The sequence below is a fragment of the Populus alba genome, chromosome 11 (genome assembly GCF_005239225.2).
Source record: "Populus alba chromosome 11, ASM523922v2, whole genome shotgun sequence".
Classification (NCBI taxonomy): domain Eukaryota; kingdom Viridiplantae; phylum Streptophyta; class Magnoliopsida; order Malpighiales; family Salicaceae; genus Populus; species Populus alba.
Window position 1 is genome coordinate 19,971,344 of NC_133294.1, and position 20,472 is coordinate 19,991,815.

At 31.0% G+C, this 20,472-nt stretch overlaps 1 protein-coding gene across 2 annotated transcripts; it reads right to left on the bottom strand.

The window, feature by feature from the left end:
* Nucleotides 1–23: 23 nt before the first annotated feature.
* Nucleotides 24–10,639, bottom strand: LOC118031548 (kinesin-like protein KIN-4C). Of its 2 annotated transcripts, none has more exons than XM_035035988.2 (28): nucleotides 10,482–10,639; nucleotides 10,186–10,332; nucleotides 9,912–10,058; nucleotides 9,664–9,816; nucleotides 9,332–9,585; nucleotides 8,901–9,079; nucleotides 8,633–8,757; nucleotides 8,296–8,332; nucleotides 8,107–8,198; nucleotides 7,902–8,018; nucleotides 7,706–7,819; nucleotides 7,538–7,621; nucleotides 7,245–7,452; nucleotides 6,737–6,837; nucleotides 6,260–6,358; nucleotides 6,062–6,175; nucleotides 5,881–5,997; nucleotides 5,710–5,790; nucleotides 5,316–5,387; nucleotides 5,166–5,241; nucleotides 5,051–5,082; nucleotides 4,842–4,927; nucleotides 4,527–4,598; nucleotides 4,192–4,419; nucleotides 3,881–4,025; nucleotides 1,507–1,581; nucleotides 860–1,396; nucleotides 24–712 (listed from the first exon to the last, which is right to left on the bottom strand). In XM_035035988.2, the coding sequence occupies exons 2-28, from the start codon at nucleotides 10,294–10,296 to the stop codon at nucleotides 299–301; spliced, it is 3,870 nt and encodes a 1,289-aa protein (XP_034891879.1). In that variant the 5' UTR covers nucleotides 10,297–10,332; nucleotides 10,482–10,639; the 3' UTR covers nucleotides 24–298. The 2 variants fall into 2 exon arrangements, with proteins under 2 accessions (XP_034891879.1, XP_073268433.1); XM_073412332.1 differs by having other exon boundaries at nucleotides 10,436–10,627.
* Nucleotides 10,640–20,472: the final 9,833 nt, after the last annotated feature.

Below are 20,472 nucleotides of genomic sequence, written 5' to 3' on the forward strand. Positions count from 1 at the left end.
ATCAAATGTTCAGAGAAGAGAGGTGAACCTTTCAATGGGCCAATGAAATATGAATCTGTATCGACATTAACAACGAATTCATACAAAATAATAGGAGAGCAAAGCATCACATCGGAGAGACAGATATGAATCCCTAATCTAAGAATCTGTCTTGTTTGATTTCTAGAAAGAAATCAATTACACAATTACCCAGCACAGCGGAGTACACAATCAAGGTACCAATAGAGCTCCATGTTGACCTTAATTTTTTTCCAAACAAATCCATCCAAAAATAATCTTAACGGTACTGGTATACTTGTTAACGGCCGTAGTTCTCTTTCTCATCGGATGTTCTTTTCGGTCGGGCAGGGCTTCTGGTAGGAAGCACAGCGGTCTCTTTATTTATTGATTCTTCTGCTTGATCAGCATTCCTGTCTCTCAGAAAGATGCCACCATGTGAGGCTGATCTCATAGCCCTCGGTAGCCTCAAAGGAATTCCGGCCTCACTTGCACTATTATCTGTTTCACTTGCAGTGTTTGGTGCAGCCGATCGCATAGCCCTAGGTAACTTCAAAGGAATGTCTGCTTCGCTTGCACCATTATCATCAGCCTTTTGGGGGGCGGCAGCTTCGGTGTTTTCTGATCTTGCGGTGGGTGGAGGAACAGGAACAAGCTGAATTACTGATTTCCGCCATTTCTTTCTCTGGTTTGCGTTTGGTGCATTGGATTTGGCCTGCAGGAGATATGAATTAAAAGATAATAACGATAAAAAAGAGAGAGGAAAACTAATGAGAGTTGACCCGAAAAAAGAAAACCAATTTGCATCAATGAATTTGCAAAAAAAAGGAATCACTAATTGATTGCTTCGAAACGGGCATACCATCGTGTTGCCTATATCGGACAGAGGCTTCCTTCCCACCACACTATCATCACTTGTTTCTCTAGGCTTCTCAACTAGGGCACTTTCTAGCAACATGGCACCATGAGAAGCAAGGACCTGATTTGTTTCATTAGATCCAAGTTCCGAATCTGGAACTGTAGTAGCTCCTCTATTAGAACATTTATTTGGCATGCAGCCACACGATGCACCACAACAACCCCCAGATGCTCGACACTGGCACTTGGACGTCTTGCATAATGAGTATTTACTACAAGCACAACATGCTGGAACAGCAGTGGCTGCGTCACCAGAACAATCTGACTTGGAGTTTTCAGGATCATGGATATCTCCTGTACTGGAACGGGCTTTGTTTTTTATATTTATTTTCTTTCTCTGCCGCTTCCCTGACATTACCCATTCATCATCAGTCGCCTCTTTCTCTGATTGTACCCATTCATCATCCATCAAATCATTATCTGAATGTTCTGATTCAGATGTATCCATATCATCCAATATGATAGGGGTGCTTTGTGGTGCCTGAACAAACAAACCGATAAATAAAGAAAAGGGCTATGGGATTAGGGAACAGCGAAGAATTCATTTGTAAGACTATCCAGCAATACAACCTTATATATCTATAAATATACCTGTCTATGCATGTCGAGCTTGCATCCTTCAGAATCGGCCTCACTTTTGGTGGAGTAATTTTTCAATGCTGAACTCTGTTAATAGATCATGCAATCAGTATTTGATAAATTGAGAGATTGTTCGAACAAAATAGAAATAGGAAGATGAAGACAGAATTTTCCAAGTTAGAAACATCTACCTAATTTTACAAAATCCAAGGGGACAAACGCAATTCACGAGATTCAAGCAAGAAATATTCAATAAAAAAAAAACTATAAAAATAACTGATGACCTCCGATGGTCCCTACATACCCATCCCATTATATACTAGCTAACCTTGTCATCAGTTACCATCTGATTCTTTTTCAAAGATTAAAGATGTCTTATGAATGACTGAATACCATTTGTAAACGGGGGGCACTTCACATCTAAATCACTTTGCAAGGAACGATAGCTTGTATCCTTGTGTAGGAAAGTGTGTTTGAAATACGAAATTGAAGACAGAATTTTCTAAGTTCGAAACATCTACCAAATTTTACAAAATCCAAGGTGCCAAATGCAATATTAACGAGATTCAAACAAGAAATATTCATTAAAAAAAAAATACAAAAATAACTGATGACCTCCAATTGTCCATAAAAACATCCCATTATTTACTAGCAAATCTTGTAATTAGTTTCCATCTAATTCTTTTGCAAAGATGGAATATTTCTTCTGAATGACGGATACCATTTGTAAACAGGGACACTTACATCTAAATCACTTTGCAAGGAAAGATTGCGTGTATCCTCGTGCGTGGGAATATGTGTTTGGTCATATGACAATTTCTAATGATGCAAGTCATATTTACTAGCAAAACCACCCTAAAATACTATTTACCAGAAAATGTTGCTTCCATCTATCTTATCTTGGGTAGCAAACCTTTCAGCCTTGCATTATGTATCCACTTCTCCCCTTTCCCCAATTTAACAAGTGAGTGAAAGCAATACAAGTCATCAAAGAATTATCGTCGGATCATTTTAAAGCAATCAATCAAATCATTTCCACCTTACATGCATATGGATGTAAGATAAAACTATAGTGATCCGTGCCAATCAGGTTGACGTCAATAATGCATTATTGTATATCCTTAGACCACATACAATTAATTAACAAAAACAAAAACTTTGATTGTCAATTAATTAATAAAACATAATTTATTTTGATTTTTTATGAGATTATCTCAGTATTGTCACAACAGCATCGCTGCTTTTGGTTTCTATTTTTTTGTATAAAAAATAAAAGACTCAATATATATATACACATAACCAGCCTTAATTGTTTGCTTGAGACTATCAACTAAAATTGATTTTTTAATATGTAAAATTAATTTAAATTTTAAATTCTTGAAAAGAACTTACTCAAGTACTTTCTAAACCATGTCGACAGAACATAAAATGTTTTTAAAAATTTTGTATGATCACATATACTACAATGTACAAGAATATGTTTCAAGTCTTCTAGATGTGTTGGACCAATATTTTTATTTGTGTAATTTTAATGTTTTCATGTCCTTGTTTTTTTTACATTTCGCTAATAAAAAAATAGCAAGTGAAGAATATTAAAGAACAAGAAGAGAGATCTTGCATGGAAGTACATCTATATTATATTTTAAATTATTTTGTTTTGTTTTAAAGGTGAAAAATATAATTTTATATGATTATATTATGATATTTTATATTTTCTTTTGATTTTCTAATAATCTAATCTTAATTGGTATATATTTTAGATTTATATATTATACAGGTTAAATTCATTTGGGCGAGCACCTCGAGTATTTTCCAGGCTTGGTATTTTTTAGCGCCTTTAATAACACTAGGTTATTTTGGTCTCATAATTCGGATCGTAAATTTAGTACGTTTCTCAAGTTTTTCTTTGGATTTTTTTAATTGTTTTTTTTTTTATTTCATCTTTTAACATTAGATTGATTATGAATTACGTTTTATAATTTATTTTGATTTGCTTTATATGAGGTTTTCATTGTTTCATGATCAAGTCACGGATTTCACAGGTTAACCTCAGTTAATGTAACATGTTGTTATCTTAGTATTTAAAAAAAAATATCTTTTTTGGGTCAAACTATGTTTTTAAAGGTTGTTTATGTTGTTTTTGGACCAAACAAAGTAACCAAGTTACATTGAATCAACCCTTGCACTTTTTTTTTTCCTGCTGGAAAAACGTTAGCAATGCCTAGATTACATTAAACGAAAAATTAATCCTACACACAGCATAGCTCAGGTCACTGATATAATGCATATTAAGGACCATAAGCGAGACTGATATTCAACTTTTCCTTTTAAATCTGCTGTGTTACTCTAAACCAGATTAAGGAACAAGTAATTGAATAGAGCTAACCTGTAACTTCACTTGATGAAAGAGTTCTGCCTTCTGCATTTCAAGATGCCTGGCCAGACTAGTCAGTTTCACCACTTTTTCCTTCAAATCTCTTATTTCAGTATCCTTTTCTCTGCAGTCAACTTCTTTATCTCGCAACAAGCACCTAAAAAAATAGGAGTAATCCGGATAAATCAATTACACGCAACATGTAAAAGCAGAGCCCTGTTCACGTTACACTGAAAAGAAGCTAGCCAATCCAGATAATAAAACTCTGATCAAATATTTTGAATTAAGAAACTCAGAAAAATAAAACTGAAGAAGGTCATCACCTGGTGGAGGATGCTATATTGAACAAATAACTCATCACGTTTTTTGCATCAGCAAGTGACCGAACTTGATTCCAACGTCCTCTTCCACTAAAGCCCCGTCCATGCTCTTCTGCTTCTGACAATTGTGATGCCATCGAAACCAAGGTGCTAGAAGAAGCAGCAAGCATGTTTTCAAGAGCAAAAATCCTCGAATTTCTAGCTCCAGGAGACATCGCTGGCGAGCAATCACTGCATTGTTAAAGCCAATTATCTAATTGTTAACTTCCTCAAACTTAATGTTAACATAAAGTCATAAGAGGCCATGAAGGGAAATCGAGATGGAGAAAATGAATCACCTTGAATTAGTTTGTTTAAGTATCCCTGCTTCTTCCTTCAACCTTGCAACTTCGTTGGCCATTCTAGCTCTCCTGAAATAACAAGAGGATTTACTTGAATTAGCTAGCGTGGAAGAGCACTGATAGGCAGCCTCAAAGTTGTCCTTCATTTGGATAATATATAGCAAAATAATCAAGGTAACAAATCAAGTTCATCCTCTTACTGTATACTGATGAAGATACAAATATTCACACAGAGAAATAAATTTAAAAGGAAATGAATTGAAGATTTTTACAGAATATGCATGAAGTCAAGATGCAAAATCAGTGACTCACTCTTGCAGTTGACGCTCATACTCAGAACGTACTTCATGTATGCGTAATGTGACTTCAAGCTCATGCTCAATTGCCTGCATCAAAGCCTTCACATTGAAAATAAATTGTGTTAGGAGCAAGTCTCAGAAAAATAACAAACCAAAGCCTAACAATTATTTATTTATGCACATTCAAAATGCATAATTCTGTCTTAAGACTAAAAGTAGTACCTGAATTCCAGGGCCATTGCCATTTCCAACACCTGTAGTATAGGAAACTAAATTTTCAACAAAATATAGTTTACAGAAAACAAAAGGGAGGGGAGGAAGTAGTAAATCCACCGACCAATCTTTCTTGATTCTAAAAGCTCTTTTAGCCTTTTTGTAGCCATAGAAGCTTCTTCTGTCTTTCTTTGTAGCACCTGTTTCAAAATAACAAAAGTCAGTAGAATACTTCTGTAAATTAGAAATAGCGTTCTAAATGTACATCAATTACCATTTTCTGCCTTTGATTCAAAGCTAACAACTTGTGCATCTCGTACTCATTTCTCCTGCCTTCTTTCTTAAGCTGGTAATGAATAAAAAATGTGATCCAAAGAGAATTAATTTCCGTGTCATTTAGAATCTACGGAGGCATGAAAGCAACATCGAGGATCTAGGATAAATACAATTTCCTTTAACAATAACATTTCTAAGGAGAAGAATGAAAAGATATCTAGCGTTATAAAGGAAAATATTGTTTTATACTAGCTTTTTTACATCTGTGATAAATACAATCCTCTTTATAAGAAAAATATTTTATCTTAAGATTTGTAAATTATGATCGTACAAAATTTGATAAAATCATACATTAAATATTTAAGGACAGACAATTTTTTTCCTTTATGCACCTGAAGAACTTCTTTTTCCCTCGATGCCTTCCATAACCTGAATTGCTCAGATTCTTGCTTGATCTTATGTTGAAGTTGGACCTGGAAACAAATAGGCACATTAATACTGTGATTAAAGGAATTGTAACTTAAAATAACTATAAACAAACCTTTTGTCTAACAAAATCGCACCTTTTGAGTCTTGATTCTCTGAATCTCCTCATGCAGTCGTCTTGCAGCCTCATCACTCTTTTGTTTTTGTCTCAATAATTGAGCTTGAGCATCTTGTTTCTTCTTCAACTCTGCAACCTGCAAAGCAGAATATGAATCCGAGAATAATTGCAACTGACAGTATAAGTCTCTGCAGACTCACCTGTGCCTCAAGGACTGTCAACTTTTGAAGATATTCATCCTTTAATTTTTTAGCACCGTCATCAGAAGTAGATGATATATTGACAAGATTGCATCTCAATTCCCCAATCTCTTTCTGTGCATTGACAACAAAGACGGATTAATATACAAACATGAACCTTGAAAGACTGGAAACACATGTCTAGTATTACAAACGCACCTGCAAAACCCTCTTTTCTTGTTCTAAATCATGAACTTTCTTCTCATAATGTTGCTTAAGAACTGAAGTATCCACACTTGTAAAACGCTTCATTTCAGCCTTCAAAATTAAAGGAAAAGGGAATGAAGGGCAGTGCTCAAAATGCCAACAAATTGTAGAATAAAAATAAGGAATTGCAGGTCCTAGACAGTCAAAACATAAAGAATCATATACACCTACTAGTCCTATATTTAATTTATGTCAGAACTAGTAAGAGTTTCTTTTGCGGCTTAATTAGAAACTTTTGTGTGCGGTTGCTCATGAATGAGACTTTTGTGGTTCAAAATCTTCTTCCACCTCAAGAACTGGCAGGTCGTTTATTGAGCAGAAAACAGCAGCAGTAGTCAAAAAGTAGTTAGCGGTAGATATTACATCTAATTTTGACAGCACAGGAGTGGAAAGGAAAAATTATACAAAAAATAGTTGAGCTGCCTTTACCTCCTTTTGTTCAAGTTTTCTGTCCAATTCTTTCAGCTCCCAGTCCAATTTTTCTTGAAGAGAAGAATGTTCTAGCTCTTTTTCCTCATCTTCAACTTCATCTGTATTTGAATCAAAGGAAAATGATTTCAACAATTTTATACAGCTACATCTCATTGGTGAAAATAAAATGCAAAGTTGAATAGAAAAAACAGAAACAGCAAATAAAACGATGCTGAGCATTAATAGTTATCGAAGGTATAGCTTCTCTAACTAATGATTTTGTGTGACCTACCCATAAAGCTGCCAGATTTAAAAAAAATATGCATGGTTTTGTCGCACATGAGACCAGCATTACCAACATTAAAGATTAAGTATTCAACAACCAAAAAACAAATTTACCAAGTAATTCAATTGGAGTGTTCATCATGAAATGAAATACAAAAAAGGAGAAAAGACTTTTCAATAATATAAAATAAGAAAACTAACAATCGCACAACAAAATGAGTTAGAATTTCTTATATGTTACCTGAAATGTCTGCTGCTTTTGTGTCAGAATTGGATGAAAACTCATTTAGAGATTGTAACAAAGCATTTTTTGAGCCAAACCTCTCATCATCTGAGTTGATATAATCAACAAATTGAATACACTTCGAGTTGGACAAGTTTTTCAAATGCAGCAGCTCTCCTTCTAACTCTTGAATTTTTGATACATACTTTTTCACTAAATCATAATCCTGAAAGATGCTTTAAAACTGTGTCATAAAAGAATTTTGTATCTCCAAAGCTACAATAAGACTGCATCAATCAATTCACACTAACCTGACTTGTACTGGAGTCAATCTCATCCCATGATTTACCATTTCGAGCTGATTCAATTTGCATTATCAATTTGTCCTTTTCAACCTGAAATATTGACTCAGTTGTAATCGATGCAAAATAAACATTACAAGAAGGATAATAATTAAAGTAACACACAAACTTAATAACCTGAGCTTCGACAGCACGTTGATTCCAATGTTCGCAGGTGAGTTGTCTTTCATGAAGCTCTCGTTGTAGTTCAGCATTACTCCCTTCAAGCAATGATACTTTGTGTTTGAGTATCTAAAAGAACACATATCATTAAGTAGTTGAATTTAGAAGACAAGGAGCAGATGTGGGTATTATTTATCGCAAATTGATGTACCTGAAGCTCGTCAAATGGGATGGTTGCATCACCACGATAAAATAACAGTTCAGCCTGCAATTGCTCAATTTGGCTTCTCATTCGCTGCATTTGAGCAGACATTGGATCACGGTTGACCTAAGAACAAGGGGGGAAATGTCACGAACATGAAAAGAAAGGCAAGACAAAACAAAACACAAAAAACAAGTGAAGAAGGCAAAATTACCACTGCTTTGTTTTGAATATTGCGAGCACGATTTGCGTATTTCAAAGTATTCAAGGTCTCCTCCGCATTTGTGTCAGCAGGGCTAACACATGCTATAATAATACGACAATCAAATTGTTGAAGGGAGAAATATAAAATGCAAAAGTAAACTTCAAGGATTGCGATGCATAAAGATAATAAATGGCATACCAATCATCACCGTTTTGCTGTTTCCTCCCAAAGAATCCTAGAAATTCAGATTCCAGTAACAGCAATAAGCAAGCTTCTATCATGAGAGAATTCATACTTTAAACCAAAAGCAATCACCATGTAAAGCTTACATTTTCTGCAGTCAATGAAATCTCCCAAAACTATTTCGCAATATCGCAAATGATCCATCATTTATAGCTTTTATTTATGTTTTCTTGCCTTTTTTAATAAACAATTAACCCATATATTTAAGAAATCATATGATCATGAACCACAAAAGTTACAAGATTTTGTATAGATATTAGAGGCTTAGATCAACATTAACTAACTCCTTTACCTGTAACAAGCGTGTCAACTTGCTGTCGCGATAAGGAATATGGCCCCCTTCTTTCCTTTTCTTCTCGTCACCCAATGCACTTATCACATTTCCAAGGGCCAGCAAACCCTTATTGATATGGATGCCTAAAACACGAAAAATCATCAAATTTTTTAACAAGATAAACAAAATAAAACAAACATTGCAGGCCACCATTGCACTTTAAGCATTCCTGTTGAATCATATCAGGAATTCTCATTGTCAGCATTATAACAAACAATGGGACTACCTTCCTTGAAACGCATGCCATCTGCTCCTGTTCTTTTTGCACGTTCTGATCCAGCAAGGTCAACCAAGTGTAGTTTTGCACATAACATGTCATCACCGAATTCATCATTATTTACTCCGCTTGGACAGGAAGAAATTTTCTTTTGCTCCATGGTAATTGTAAATATAGCATGTGAGCGACTGGAAACAATGCAACAAGTCTTTAAAATAGTAAATTTAGATGAGAAAATTAGCAAAGAAAAGTGCAAAGAGATAACAACAATTGCATTACACATGTTTAGTTCTTTTGGTGGGATTAGACAACTTCAAGTAAAAACAGGTCAGAAAAGGCTTATTCATCAACCGTTTGAAACCATGAGCTCTTTGAAACCAACCATATGACAGAACAATGACAAAAACTAAGTTAGAGTAATGACATGGTGAAATCCACACCTCGATTGACTGTTCATGTTAGTACTGCCAGTTGCACGACATAGAGACCCACGCGACAAGTAAGATGCCATCTCCTCTATATTTCTAACTTCTGCTTCAGTGACACCAGCAAGCGTGATCCCTCCATTTACTGTTTCTCTTATCTGAATTGGTACTCTAGCAGGCACCGCAGGCTTTGCAGAATTCACCCCTTCGGCTTTAGAGAAAACTGCCGAATTGGGATCGAGCAAATCGAACACCTCTTCCTTAAATATCTGTTCATTTACCATCAGAAAATTAGCAGATGGCTTTACAACAAGTACACAGAGTTTTTGCATTGAAGCACATTTTACCTCAATAAATGAAACCCGTATCAAAAACTCTGTCGATTCTTGAGCAGTCTCCACTTTCTTAAATATACTATCCATTACTTTCGGTATAATCCCACTATTACTTCCTTCTCCAGTATAGCTAGTCCCCATAGTATACGTTTTCCCCGAACCAGTCTAATTTTTAACAAACAAGACACCCCGTGTTAAAATCATAAATATACACAGACTAGCAAACAAAATAAATCCATCAAACAAATTAGACGTTGGACCTGGCCATATGCAAGGACGGTGGCATTGTAGCCATTTAAAAGTGCCTCTACCAGTGGAGCAACACAATCGTTGAAAATATCTGAAGAAGGTGACGCCGTGCTCTTATACACGTAATCGTAAGTGAACGAATGCGAACCGATCTGAACCTGAATTTTTTTTTTAAGCAAACAGTCAATTTAACAAATAAAATCAGATATTTAACGGTATTAATTATTGAAACCTGGAAAATGTACGACAATGAGATTTGAAAAGGAGAGAAGGGCGATACGATACCTGCGGCTCTCCAGGAACAACGGTGATGATGTCTGTACAACCATTGAGAAGCTCTGGTGTGATCAACGGCCGAATATTTACTGCAACTCTCACGCACTCCGAGTTCTCCATCTCTGTTTTTTTCAAAATCGATTCGGGCACGAAAACCTAAACCATATCCAGTATTGAAACCACAAGCCAGATTAAAATCAAATGCACGATGACGTTAGAGAAACAAGAGAAAGAAGGAGAGATTTAAATCCACGCTAACATTTAGGGTAACGCATGAATTGATGAAACAGAGATCTGTGAGCTACCTGAAGGAGATGGAGAAATTAGGATTTTTTTTCTTATTGTTGAGGTTTAGATTATCAGAGAGAAAGACATGAATGAAGGAAAGGAGAGAGTGGGGTTGTGTTTTTTTGAAAGGGTGTGCTGGGGGATGGAATTGATTAATTATTGAAGTGGAATTAAGGGAAAGGCGCTTCAAGTCCGAATTCAAATGTTTAGTGAGGGTAAGTCACGTGGTGGGGATGTGGTGATAGGCAACGGCACAATGCGGTCTTTCGAGTTGTATTTTCAAACCATCCGATCCGGACAGCCTCGCCCCCTTCCTAGGTTTGTTTTGGAAAAATACAGCCAGTATCAATTCAAAATAACTAACTTGTATGGAGTGCAAAACCATTTTTTATTCATCAAGTCATATATATATATATATATATATATATATATATATATATATATATATAACTTTCAGCGTTTTTTTATAGAAGTTATTTTATCAAACTTTCTAAACTTATCCCTTCTTAAAAAGGAAAGCAAATCTATAATCTTCGAATTTTATGCATTATTGATCCTTTTCTTTTTCTTCTTTTCTTAGCATTGTGTTTTGTTGATTTTAAATTTATGACACAGATTACTTTTTATAAATCCCTCTAAAAATACCCTTTAAAGACAACATCTATAGTTATTTGGGCGAACTAATAAAATTGCTGTGCTTTCTTGTTATTATTGTTAAAATTATGGGTGAACTAATAATAATATATAATTTTATGAGCTAATATATATTTAACACGTGAACTTAAATTAATATTTTGAAAATTAATAAAATTAAACTTAACTTGTACAAAATTGATAAATCAAATCAAAATTATAAAAAATCAAGATTTTTTCCTCGAGTTTACAAGTTTATAGAAAATATAAATATCATTATTGACTCCTAAATTCCACAATTTCACCATTTTCTTTCTCCAAAAACTCTATTTTTGCACTTTCACTAAACTTACTAGAGCTCCATAGATTACACTGTAGAAAAACCTCCAACAAGGCAAACCCAAAAGTTGCAACAAATAATGGCACTTTGGAGGTATGGCATGATATTTCATTATTGTTCTGAGGATACCAAGCAGGTTACTTAGGTTTTGACTTGGGGTAGAAGGATAATAAATGAAAAGTTGACTCAAAGATTAACCGGAGTGAAGTAGTTGATCTTAGCACATAAATAACCATATAGATCTTTCTTTTTTCCAATTAAGTGAATAGAATCATATTAGCCACTAAAGTATTTAAAATAAATTGAGCATGGTTTTTGATATTATTCCATGAGATCCCTTGCAATACCAAGCATAAATAAATAGTATCATATATTCTTCAAAAAAAAGAATGAACAAGAGAGTTGTTTTTTGTTCACACACGAGATAGATGAAAACAAAACACAATCTCCTTTTGTTCTTTTGTTCAGCATTCTTGAGTTTTCATTTTTTTCGTTTAATTTTCTTTGGTCCACTAACATCATGAATTACAATTCTTTCTAAACTTTCATCAATATATAATTAATTAAAAAAATTAAGTTCAATTTTAGGAGACGAATTATTAAGGGGGTATCATTACCACCCAAAAATTGGTGTTTTTGGAGGGTAAATTTTGACCTCTTTACCCTCCAAGCAATATTATTACTTTTTTTTTTTTGTTTATCTCTCTTCTTTTTTTGTCTTTGAATACACACTGAATTAATTTTTAATTATCTGTCACCAATTATTATTAATAATTAAATGATTTTCTCCCTCTCTCCAGTAACATTTAACCTTTTAATTTACAAATACACCTGCCATCTTTAAAAAGAAAACTTCAATACTTTAGAAAATGTTATTACAATAAATATTTGTATGGTAATTTATCCATTAACATGGCACAAAGCTATTAGTAACAGTACACATTAAAATTTTGTTTGGTATTGTGGTTTAACATGTTTTTGAAAATTTTGATATTTTTTTTAAATTTTATATTGTTTTGATGTGTTGATGTTAAGAATAAATTTTAAAAAATAAAAATAATATTATTATTTTTATATATTTTTAAGTAAAAAATATTTTAAAAAATAATTTTAACTGTATTTTAAAATGAAATTTAAATCTTTATTGGATATAATAATAATAATAATATAAAAAAAAAAAAAGCACATGCAGAAGGGCCTCTTCAAAAGAAGTGGCGGCTAGATTTTTCGAAATAAGATCTCAACTACTTCAACGGCTAACCATTTTTTATTTTTAACTTGACCAATTTACTTTCTTGTTTGTGCTCGCTTTTGGAATCATCATTGCAAAATTTGTATCGAAAGGTAAAAGGAAAAAGTAGATAGGCAGTGTAACAGTCAAACAAAAAACAAAAAAAAAAAATATATCGAGAAAGAGATTGATTTCTCAAAGCGAGTATGTTAAGAGCGTGTTTGGTAGTATGGTAGCGGTTGATTTTCAAATAGTTTTTCGTGCCGAAATACATGCAAATGATGTTTTTTTCATTTTTTAAAAATCATTTTTGACATCAGCACATCAAAACGATCCAAAAAGTACAACCATAACTCAATTTTAGTAAAAAAAAATTAAAATTTGCCAAAACAGTTACAAACGCTTCCTAAATCTATGAAAATCTCTACTTTTGCAATTCCTATTTGAAATTGTAATAATAATTATAGTTTAAAGTATTTTTTATTTAAAAATATATTAAAATAATTTTTTTATTTTTAATAATTATTTTTAAAATCAACACGTTAAAATAATATTAAAATATATATAAAAAAATTAAAAATTTAAAAGAAAAAACATTATTTCAACCGTACATATATGATATGTTCGATTGCAGGCCAGCTGATAGCCACTGATGTTCACCAGTGCTTGACGATGTTTATAAATATTATTGAGATATTAATTCCGTACAAATATACAATAAAGCAGAATTTTCTTAATCAATGATTATTTCCGTCATATGATCTAGTAGGACGAATTTACTTATTTCCTCACTTAAATGCATCTCGAAATCACTTTTACGATGAAATAATGTATGGTGAAACCATTGCATTGTTTTTTGTTTAGACTTTAGACACGAATTAAAAACTAAAAAGGAAGGAAAAATTATTGTAGACTGTGGACACACTTCACTATTCATTGAAAACTATATAATTATCATTTTGCTCCTCACACACAAAAAAAATAATCGATGGCCTTATTGTTGTCCATTAGTTATTATGAAATTCATTATGAATAAATAAGTCTTTTTGTTTTTTTCAACACAGTGCAATTATTAAATAACTCTTGAAAAACAAAACATAATAAATTATCGCTCAGGGTGGTTTTCATCTTTTCCTTATGGTTAGCACATTCCAATGACAAAAATATTGTTAGAAAGCAAAAATTAATAAATTGACTTCCAGGAATTATTTTATCTTTTCACCCTTGTTTGTTTTGTTACAGTTACGTTGAGTATGGAGAAATTTAATCTTTTAATAAATAAAAAATATTAATAAAAAAAAAAATTAGCTAACACATGCAATGCATGAGCTAATGCTTCAGACACTCCATTGCTTTTAGGTAACGCGTGCGATGACGTTCTGCGATCAATAAGGAGATTCCTTGTTGACCTTTTTTTTTCCTTTCCCCTCTTCACCTTAATTCTTGTTCATGTCACTCTAGATTTTTAAAGTAGTCCATTCAATTTGTTTTTTTTTTTCGGATTTAATTCATATTCTTTTGATTAGTATTTTTTATTTGAAATGGTTTTTAAAATTTAATTTTTTTAATTTCATCTTTTTTAATTTTTTATTTATTATATTTTATCCTTCTTTGTTTTGGTTTGAATAATTTCGAGAGGTTAATGTTTTTTACAATTGTCATCATTTATTTTATTTTTTCCGATGCAGTTTGATTCTCCTTCCTTTTATTACAATTATTTTTTTGGAAATTTTTTTTAATTTAATTTTTTTTTTGTGATTTCATCCGCTGAAAATTAAATTGGTTGAGAATTAAGTTTCTTGATTGAACTCAATTTAAAATTACATGAGTTAAAATTAAAAATTAACCTGAGTTTAGGAGATTTATCCATATTTGCTTTAAAAAAAAAAGTATTTTTTTTAGTTTCATCATTCAATATCTTTTTTTTTTCAATTTCATCCTCCTTGAAATTTTTTATTTGCCAGATCTAATTCATTTTTTTATTTCTATTTATTTTGGTTTAAATAAATTTTAGGATTGATGTTTTTTTTTTACAATTTTCATCCTCCTTTATTCCTTTTTCCATGTGATTTGATCCTTATTTATTTTATTATAATTATTTTTTTTTACAAGTTTTTTTGTAATCTAGTTTTTTTTTTCAATTTCCATCCTCCAAATTTAAATTAATCAGGAATCAAACTTCTTGATTAAACTTGGGTTTATGATTCCGCAGGGTTACAAGTTTAAAAGATTAACTTATGTTTAGGAGACCCGAGTTTGCTTGGGTTTTTTTCTCTTTTTTTTAGCTAATGTTTTTTTATTTAGTTTTATCCTTTAATATTTATTTATTTTTTCAATTTTATTCCATTTAATTTTTTATCTATCAAATCTAGTCCATATATTATTTTGATTGCTGTTTATTTTGTTTTGAATGATTTTTAGGATTGGATTTTGTTTTTACAATTCCATCCCCCCTCGTCTTTTTTTTTTACGTGACTTGATCCTCATTCTTTTTATTACAATTCTTATTTATTTGGCAAAAATTTATTTTTTACGATTTCATCCTTCAATATTAAATTAGTTGGAAATTAAGCTTACTTGTTTTTTTTTAAGTTAATGTTTTTTCAATTTTATTATTAAATATTTATTTATTTTTTAGATTTAATCTTCCATTTTTTAATCCAACTCAGTGTCAATTGATACCCGATGAAAGCCCAGAGAGGATAAGTGAAGGAAAAAGAAAGAGACAAATTGTCTAATTGAGTTAAATCATCATGATCATGTCTATAAATTACAGTCGTCAATTTCAGGAGTCAATACAATGTATCATCATTTTTTCATTTTACTCCTTGAATGTTTTTGTGTTTTAACTATTTAACATTTTGTTATTTTACATTTGAGCTAGGGTTTGGCACACGTGAAAACAACAACGACATAAAATTTCTTTTTATAATCAGATTGCTATCTGGGTAGAGTGATCAGTTTACTCTTGACCAGTGAGGTAAAAAAGGCCACACCTACTTATTTATCAATTAATTTGATTTAATATACTAATTATGTTTTTATTTTTCATTTCAAATATTTTATCATGCGTATAAAAAATAGCGACACTTGCATTTTTAATAATGCAGTGACTGGATTTTGATCCATCCCATAGCAAAGTGTGGGCCCGAGTAATATGTATTAAGTCTAGAAAGAAAATATGAGTTAATAATGAAAGTCAAGATAAATAAAATGCTCCAATTGACTCTTTCACTCAAATAGAACCCTTATTAGTTACAATAAAAATTATTATAAGGATGGTAATTAATATGTTAATATTATTATACATTTCTTTCACTTTAAATTCACTATTATTTATAAGCTGATAGATGTTAAATATCACATCATATAAAACTAGAGTTTGTGCTATTTGAAAATACTATACATGTAAGTATGTTGTTTATAAAGATCAATTTAATTTGTTCTTTCCTATATTGAATGTATATGTCATTATAATATATCAAAAAACATTTTAATTAAAAATTTAAATTAATAAATGAGACTTTAAGATATAATTTATATTATTTTTTTTAAAATTTATATTATTTTGTGTTTGATTTTATGAAATAAAATAGAGTAAAAAGATTTAAATTCATAATCATCCGGTCAATAAAATTTTGATACTGTATTATAATATAATTTTAATTAAAAATTTTAAAATATTAAAAGAGATTTTAAAATATTATTAATAAAGTTTGTCAAACACATGACTCAACTACGAAACACAAGCTTCATTTGTAGTTTGTACATTCGACCCCGCTTAATTCCATTCATTTATACCTACTAATGGGGGAAAACCGTTACCTGTATTAATGGGCCAGGCCCGAGGCGGATTTTCCAAAAAAACATTTTTCAGCTTCAGACCAGAAGCGTTTTAAAAATTCGACAAAAGCAAAACTGGTTATGAACACATCTACAACAAAGGAGAAGACGAGTTAGTTGACAAAACCTTTGAGGCTGAAAGAACCACCAGAGTTGGACGTTGATAGAATGAAAACCACCGGAATGGAAGAGGTTGATTACAAGCTTATTTAATGGAATTACGGTGAAAAGAGAAAAGATGTTGTTGATAAGTTATGGTGAAAATTGGCTGGTTGTATGGATTATGGAATTCTGACAAGTTTATCTATGAAATTATGGTAAAAAAGATAAAAGATATTTTGTGATTTATAGTGAAAATTGGCTGCGGGGCTTGTGAAATCTTTACAGGTTTATTTGATATAGAATTATGGGAAGGATATGTTGGGCTTGTGAAGGTTGGTTGCTGGATTCTTTTCTTGGTAAATAATGGCTGATTATGTACGGAAGTAGCTGGGGAAAGTGGAGATCTTGTTAAAAACTAAAATTTATGGTATTTTTGGAAACATTGAAAAATGTTGTTTTTACAAAAAAAAAAAAAAAGCCCCCCTTTTATTTTTGGCTGTTTTTAGGCTTCATTGGTCTTCATTATTTAAAATATAATAGAGATATTTTTTGTTGATTTTTTTTTGCGCCAACTACCGATGATGTAATGTGCTATCTATCTTTAAAATTCAGGGTATAAAATGTAAATTTTAAAAAAACACTAGTTTGCAGAGTCAAATAAAGATCAAACCACAAAATGATCAAGGTAATTTTCTAAAAAACAAATTGGGGAGGGGGGGGGCATCTCCACATGCGACAATGCTAGCTGGCGCGTATGGCCTGACACAGGGGCTAGTAAGGGATGACGATGTGCAAGGCCACAGCCTCGTGTTGCTGCCTGTGCTTGCAACGGCAACGTTAGTTATCGTTACTAGGCTTGCAGCTGGTGATGGATAGTGTGCCGCCCACTGGTGGCTACAAAAAAAAAAACAAGTAGGGTAGAATTATAATTTTGCCCCTGCAAACTATGTTAAGGACCTTTATAATTTTTGAAGGTTATCTTTTAAAATTATTATTTTTAATTTCATTTTTTAATATAAAATAAATTTTATTTTATTTTTGAAATTTTTATCCTCATTACTTTAATTATTTTCATTATTTTATATAATTGATTTTTTTTTCAATTTAATTCTTTAACATTTAATTAATTGAGAATTGAGTTTTAAATTTTTTTTATATTTGATATTTCTAGTCTAGTGATTTAAATTATAAGTTTGAAAAATTAACAAGATTTATTTTTTTTAATTCCGTACACCATTTTTTTCAAAATATGTGCCATGTGATTTTCAATTTTAAATAGAGTAGAACGAATATAGTCGATCATGGAAAGTTGAAATACCTTGTCGGCTTAATTTGTGTTACAGCCTATAGAGGGTGAACATCCTTCAACTTTCAAGTTTCCAATGTGATAGTGCCGTCTCAAGCTGTTGGGTTATTCATTTTTACATAAAGATAAGAAAAAATATTAAAATGCCTGAAAAATCTATGTACTAGTTACCAAAATTAAGCCATTTCTTCAATGATCTTATTTATCTTTTGTTATACATTATAAGATCCTTTTTTATAATGATTTAAAAGATAAAACCTAAAATTCAACCTTAAATCCAATAATTCAAACCCTAAAACTCACAAACTTCCATTATATTTGATGGGCTGCCATGCTTTTATGCTTTGCCTACTAAAAAATTACAAGGATTTTGTTAGTTCAAAACAAGAAAAGAGAAAAGAATTTAAATAAAAACACCAGATTAGCAACTTGATTTGAATTTAGATAGCCACGAGGAGAGAGAGATCATGTATAGGGAGATTATGATTTATTGTTTGTGGAAATTTATGATTTATTATATGAGGGTAGTTTGATTTTTTATTTGAATTGAGAAATTCATTTGATCTAGAATATAAAGTAATTTATGAAAGAACAAAAGCAAGTAAGAAAAAAAAAAGATCAAATAAAAAAAATGAGTAAATTATAAAAGGCTCAATTTAGCCTTATATATATATATACTTTTTATTCCATAACATAAATTTGATAAATTTTTAATAAAAGATATTTTTAAAAAATTTAGTATATTTAGATTTCGATTCCTGCTTATTGATTTCTAAAATGTCAAACCTTACATATTAATTGGTAACGGTGACATAAATTCTGTTTATTTTTACATTTTAAAAGTATTTAAAAACAAATATTTTTTTTATTTTTTATTTACTTTAATTTAATATATTTTTAATATTTTTATATATATTCATAATTTCCAAATCACGATGACGTGGAAGAATTTGATCGTCCATTGGCGAAGGCCCACAAGAAGTGTAAACTCGTCTTCATACATGACAAAAGTAAATGTCCACCCGAGAAACGCCGTCGAAGAATATCCACACACGTGTTTTTTGCCGAAGTTTATACTTCTCTTGAAACTAGAAGGTCACTGTCCATGGATGAGTGCTGATAAGGATTGCCGTGTGTTGTTCAAATTTGTTCCATAAAATTTCACGACGTCCAACACTGCCCCTTACCCAACATATTCACAAAACAACAAAATTTGATTTGGAACTTTTGGGCACGTGAAATTGTTTTTTCAAAGCTTTCAAAATAATTATCTGGCATGTTTGATTTTACGCAGGATTTTTTTTTAGTTTGATTTTTTTTAATTTTAAATTAATTTTTGTTCATGTTTTTTAATTATTTTAATATATTAATATTAAAAATAAATAAAAAATATTATTTCAACATGTTAAAAAAATACTTCAAAAAATAATGACCATTATAATACCAAATAAACTCTTCAACATCAGATCACATTTTTACTATATTATTATAGTTAATATAATCATTCAATCTAAACTTAAGTACTTCTCAGAACATAAATTAGAAAATCTAATGAAAAGTTTTTCAGTTATGCATACTTGTTTTTGTTTTTTTTTTTTATACATAAAAAGAAGTCAATACTCATTTATTTGGTTTTTTATTCTTAGTCGTTTATACACATCAAGTACCAAACATCCTAAAAATTAGGATAAATTATTGACATTTTAAAGTGTACTCCTCTCCTTTTCTCCATATTAACCCAAGTTAATTATGCTTGCTCAAACATTATTTATATAAACTCATAAGCATTATTTATTAAAACAGTATAATAATGATTTTTCTATTTTTACATGAAATCGCATTAGTCATTAAAAACATTAAAATTATGACGTATTCTTTATTTAAAAATTGACTGGGGTAGATATGTTTTTTTTTTTTTTTTACTTTTTTATGCATGGCGAGATGACTATATTGTCCTTGAAAATTAAATTTTAAAAGTTGGCATATAAAGATCGTTTTGTCCCTTTACCTTTTAAAATGCAGTAACATAATAATTTTATCCCGGGAAGCAAAAAACTTAAAGCTTGTGTTCAAGGTTTTTCTAGTCTTTTCATCATTTTCTTCGCTACTATTAAGAAAAGTAAGGGTGATTTGGTCTTTTAAGTAAGTATCAAGTATCATTTAAATAGAAAAGCTTTTGGCGTTTGCAATGAACACGTTGGTTAATGCAAATCGCCTCCTTGCAGTCGAAAATCCCTCTCCACCATTTCCGGTTCAAAAAAACTAAAAAAAGTCTTATTTTTGGATGGCGTTCGGTTTTCGTTTTTGGGCAATGATTTCTATTATTTTTTTTTTCTTTTCTGCTTTAAAAATTCATATTAATTGTATAAAATTTTAGAGTTTCTTTTTATTTATAAAAGTTTTTACCTGAGTTTTAATTTTTTGATTTTTTAAAATTTGTTAATAGTTTTTTTTATGAATTTTTGATTTGTTTTTAATTTCATAAATTCAATTTTTAATTTATGATGTGTTATTTTTTTCAACTTTATTCTTATTCTTTTTATTTTTTTATAT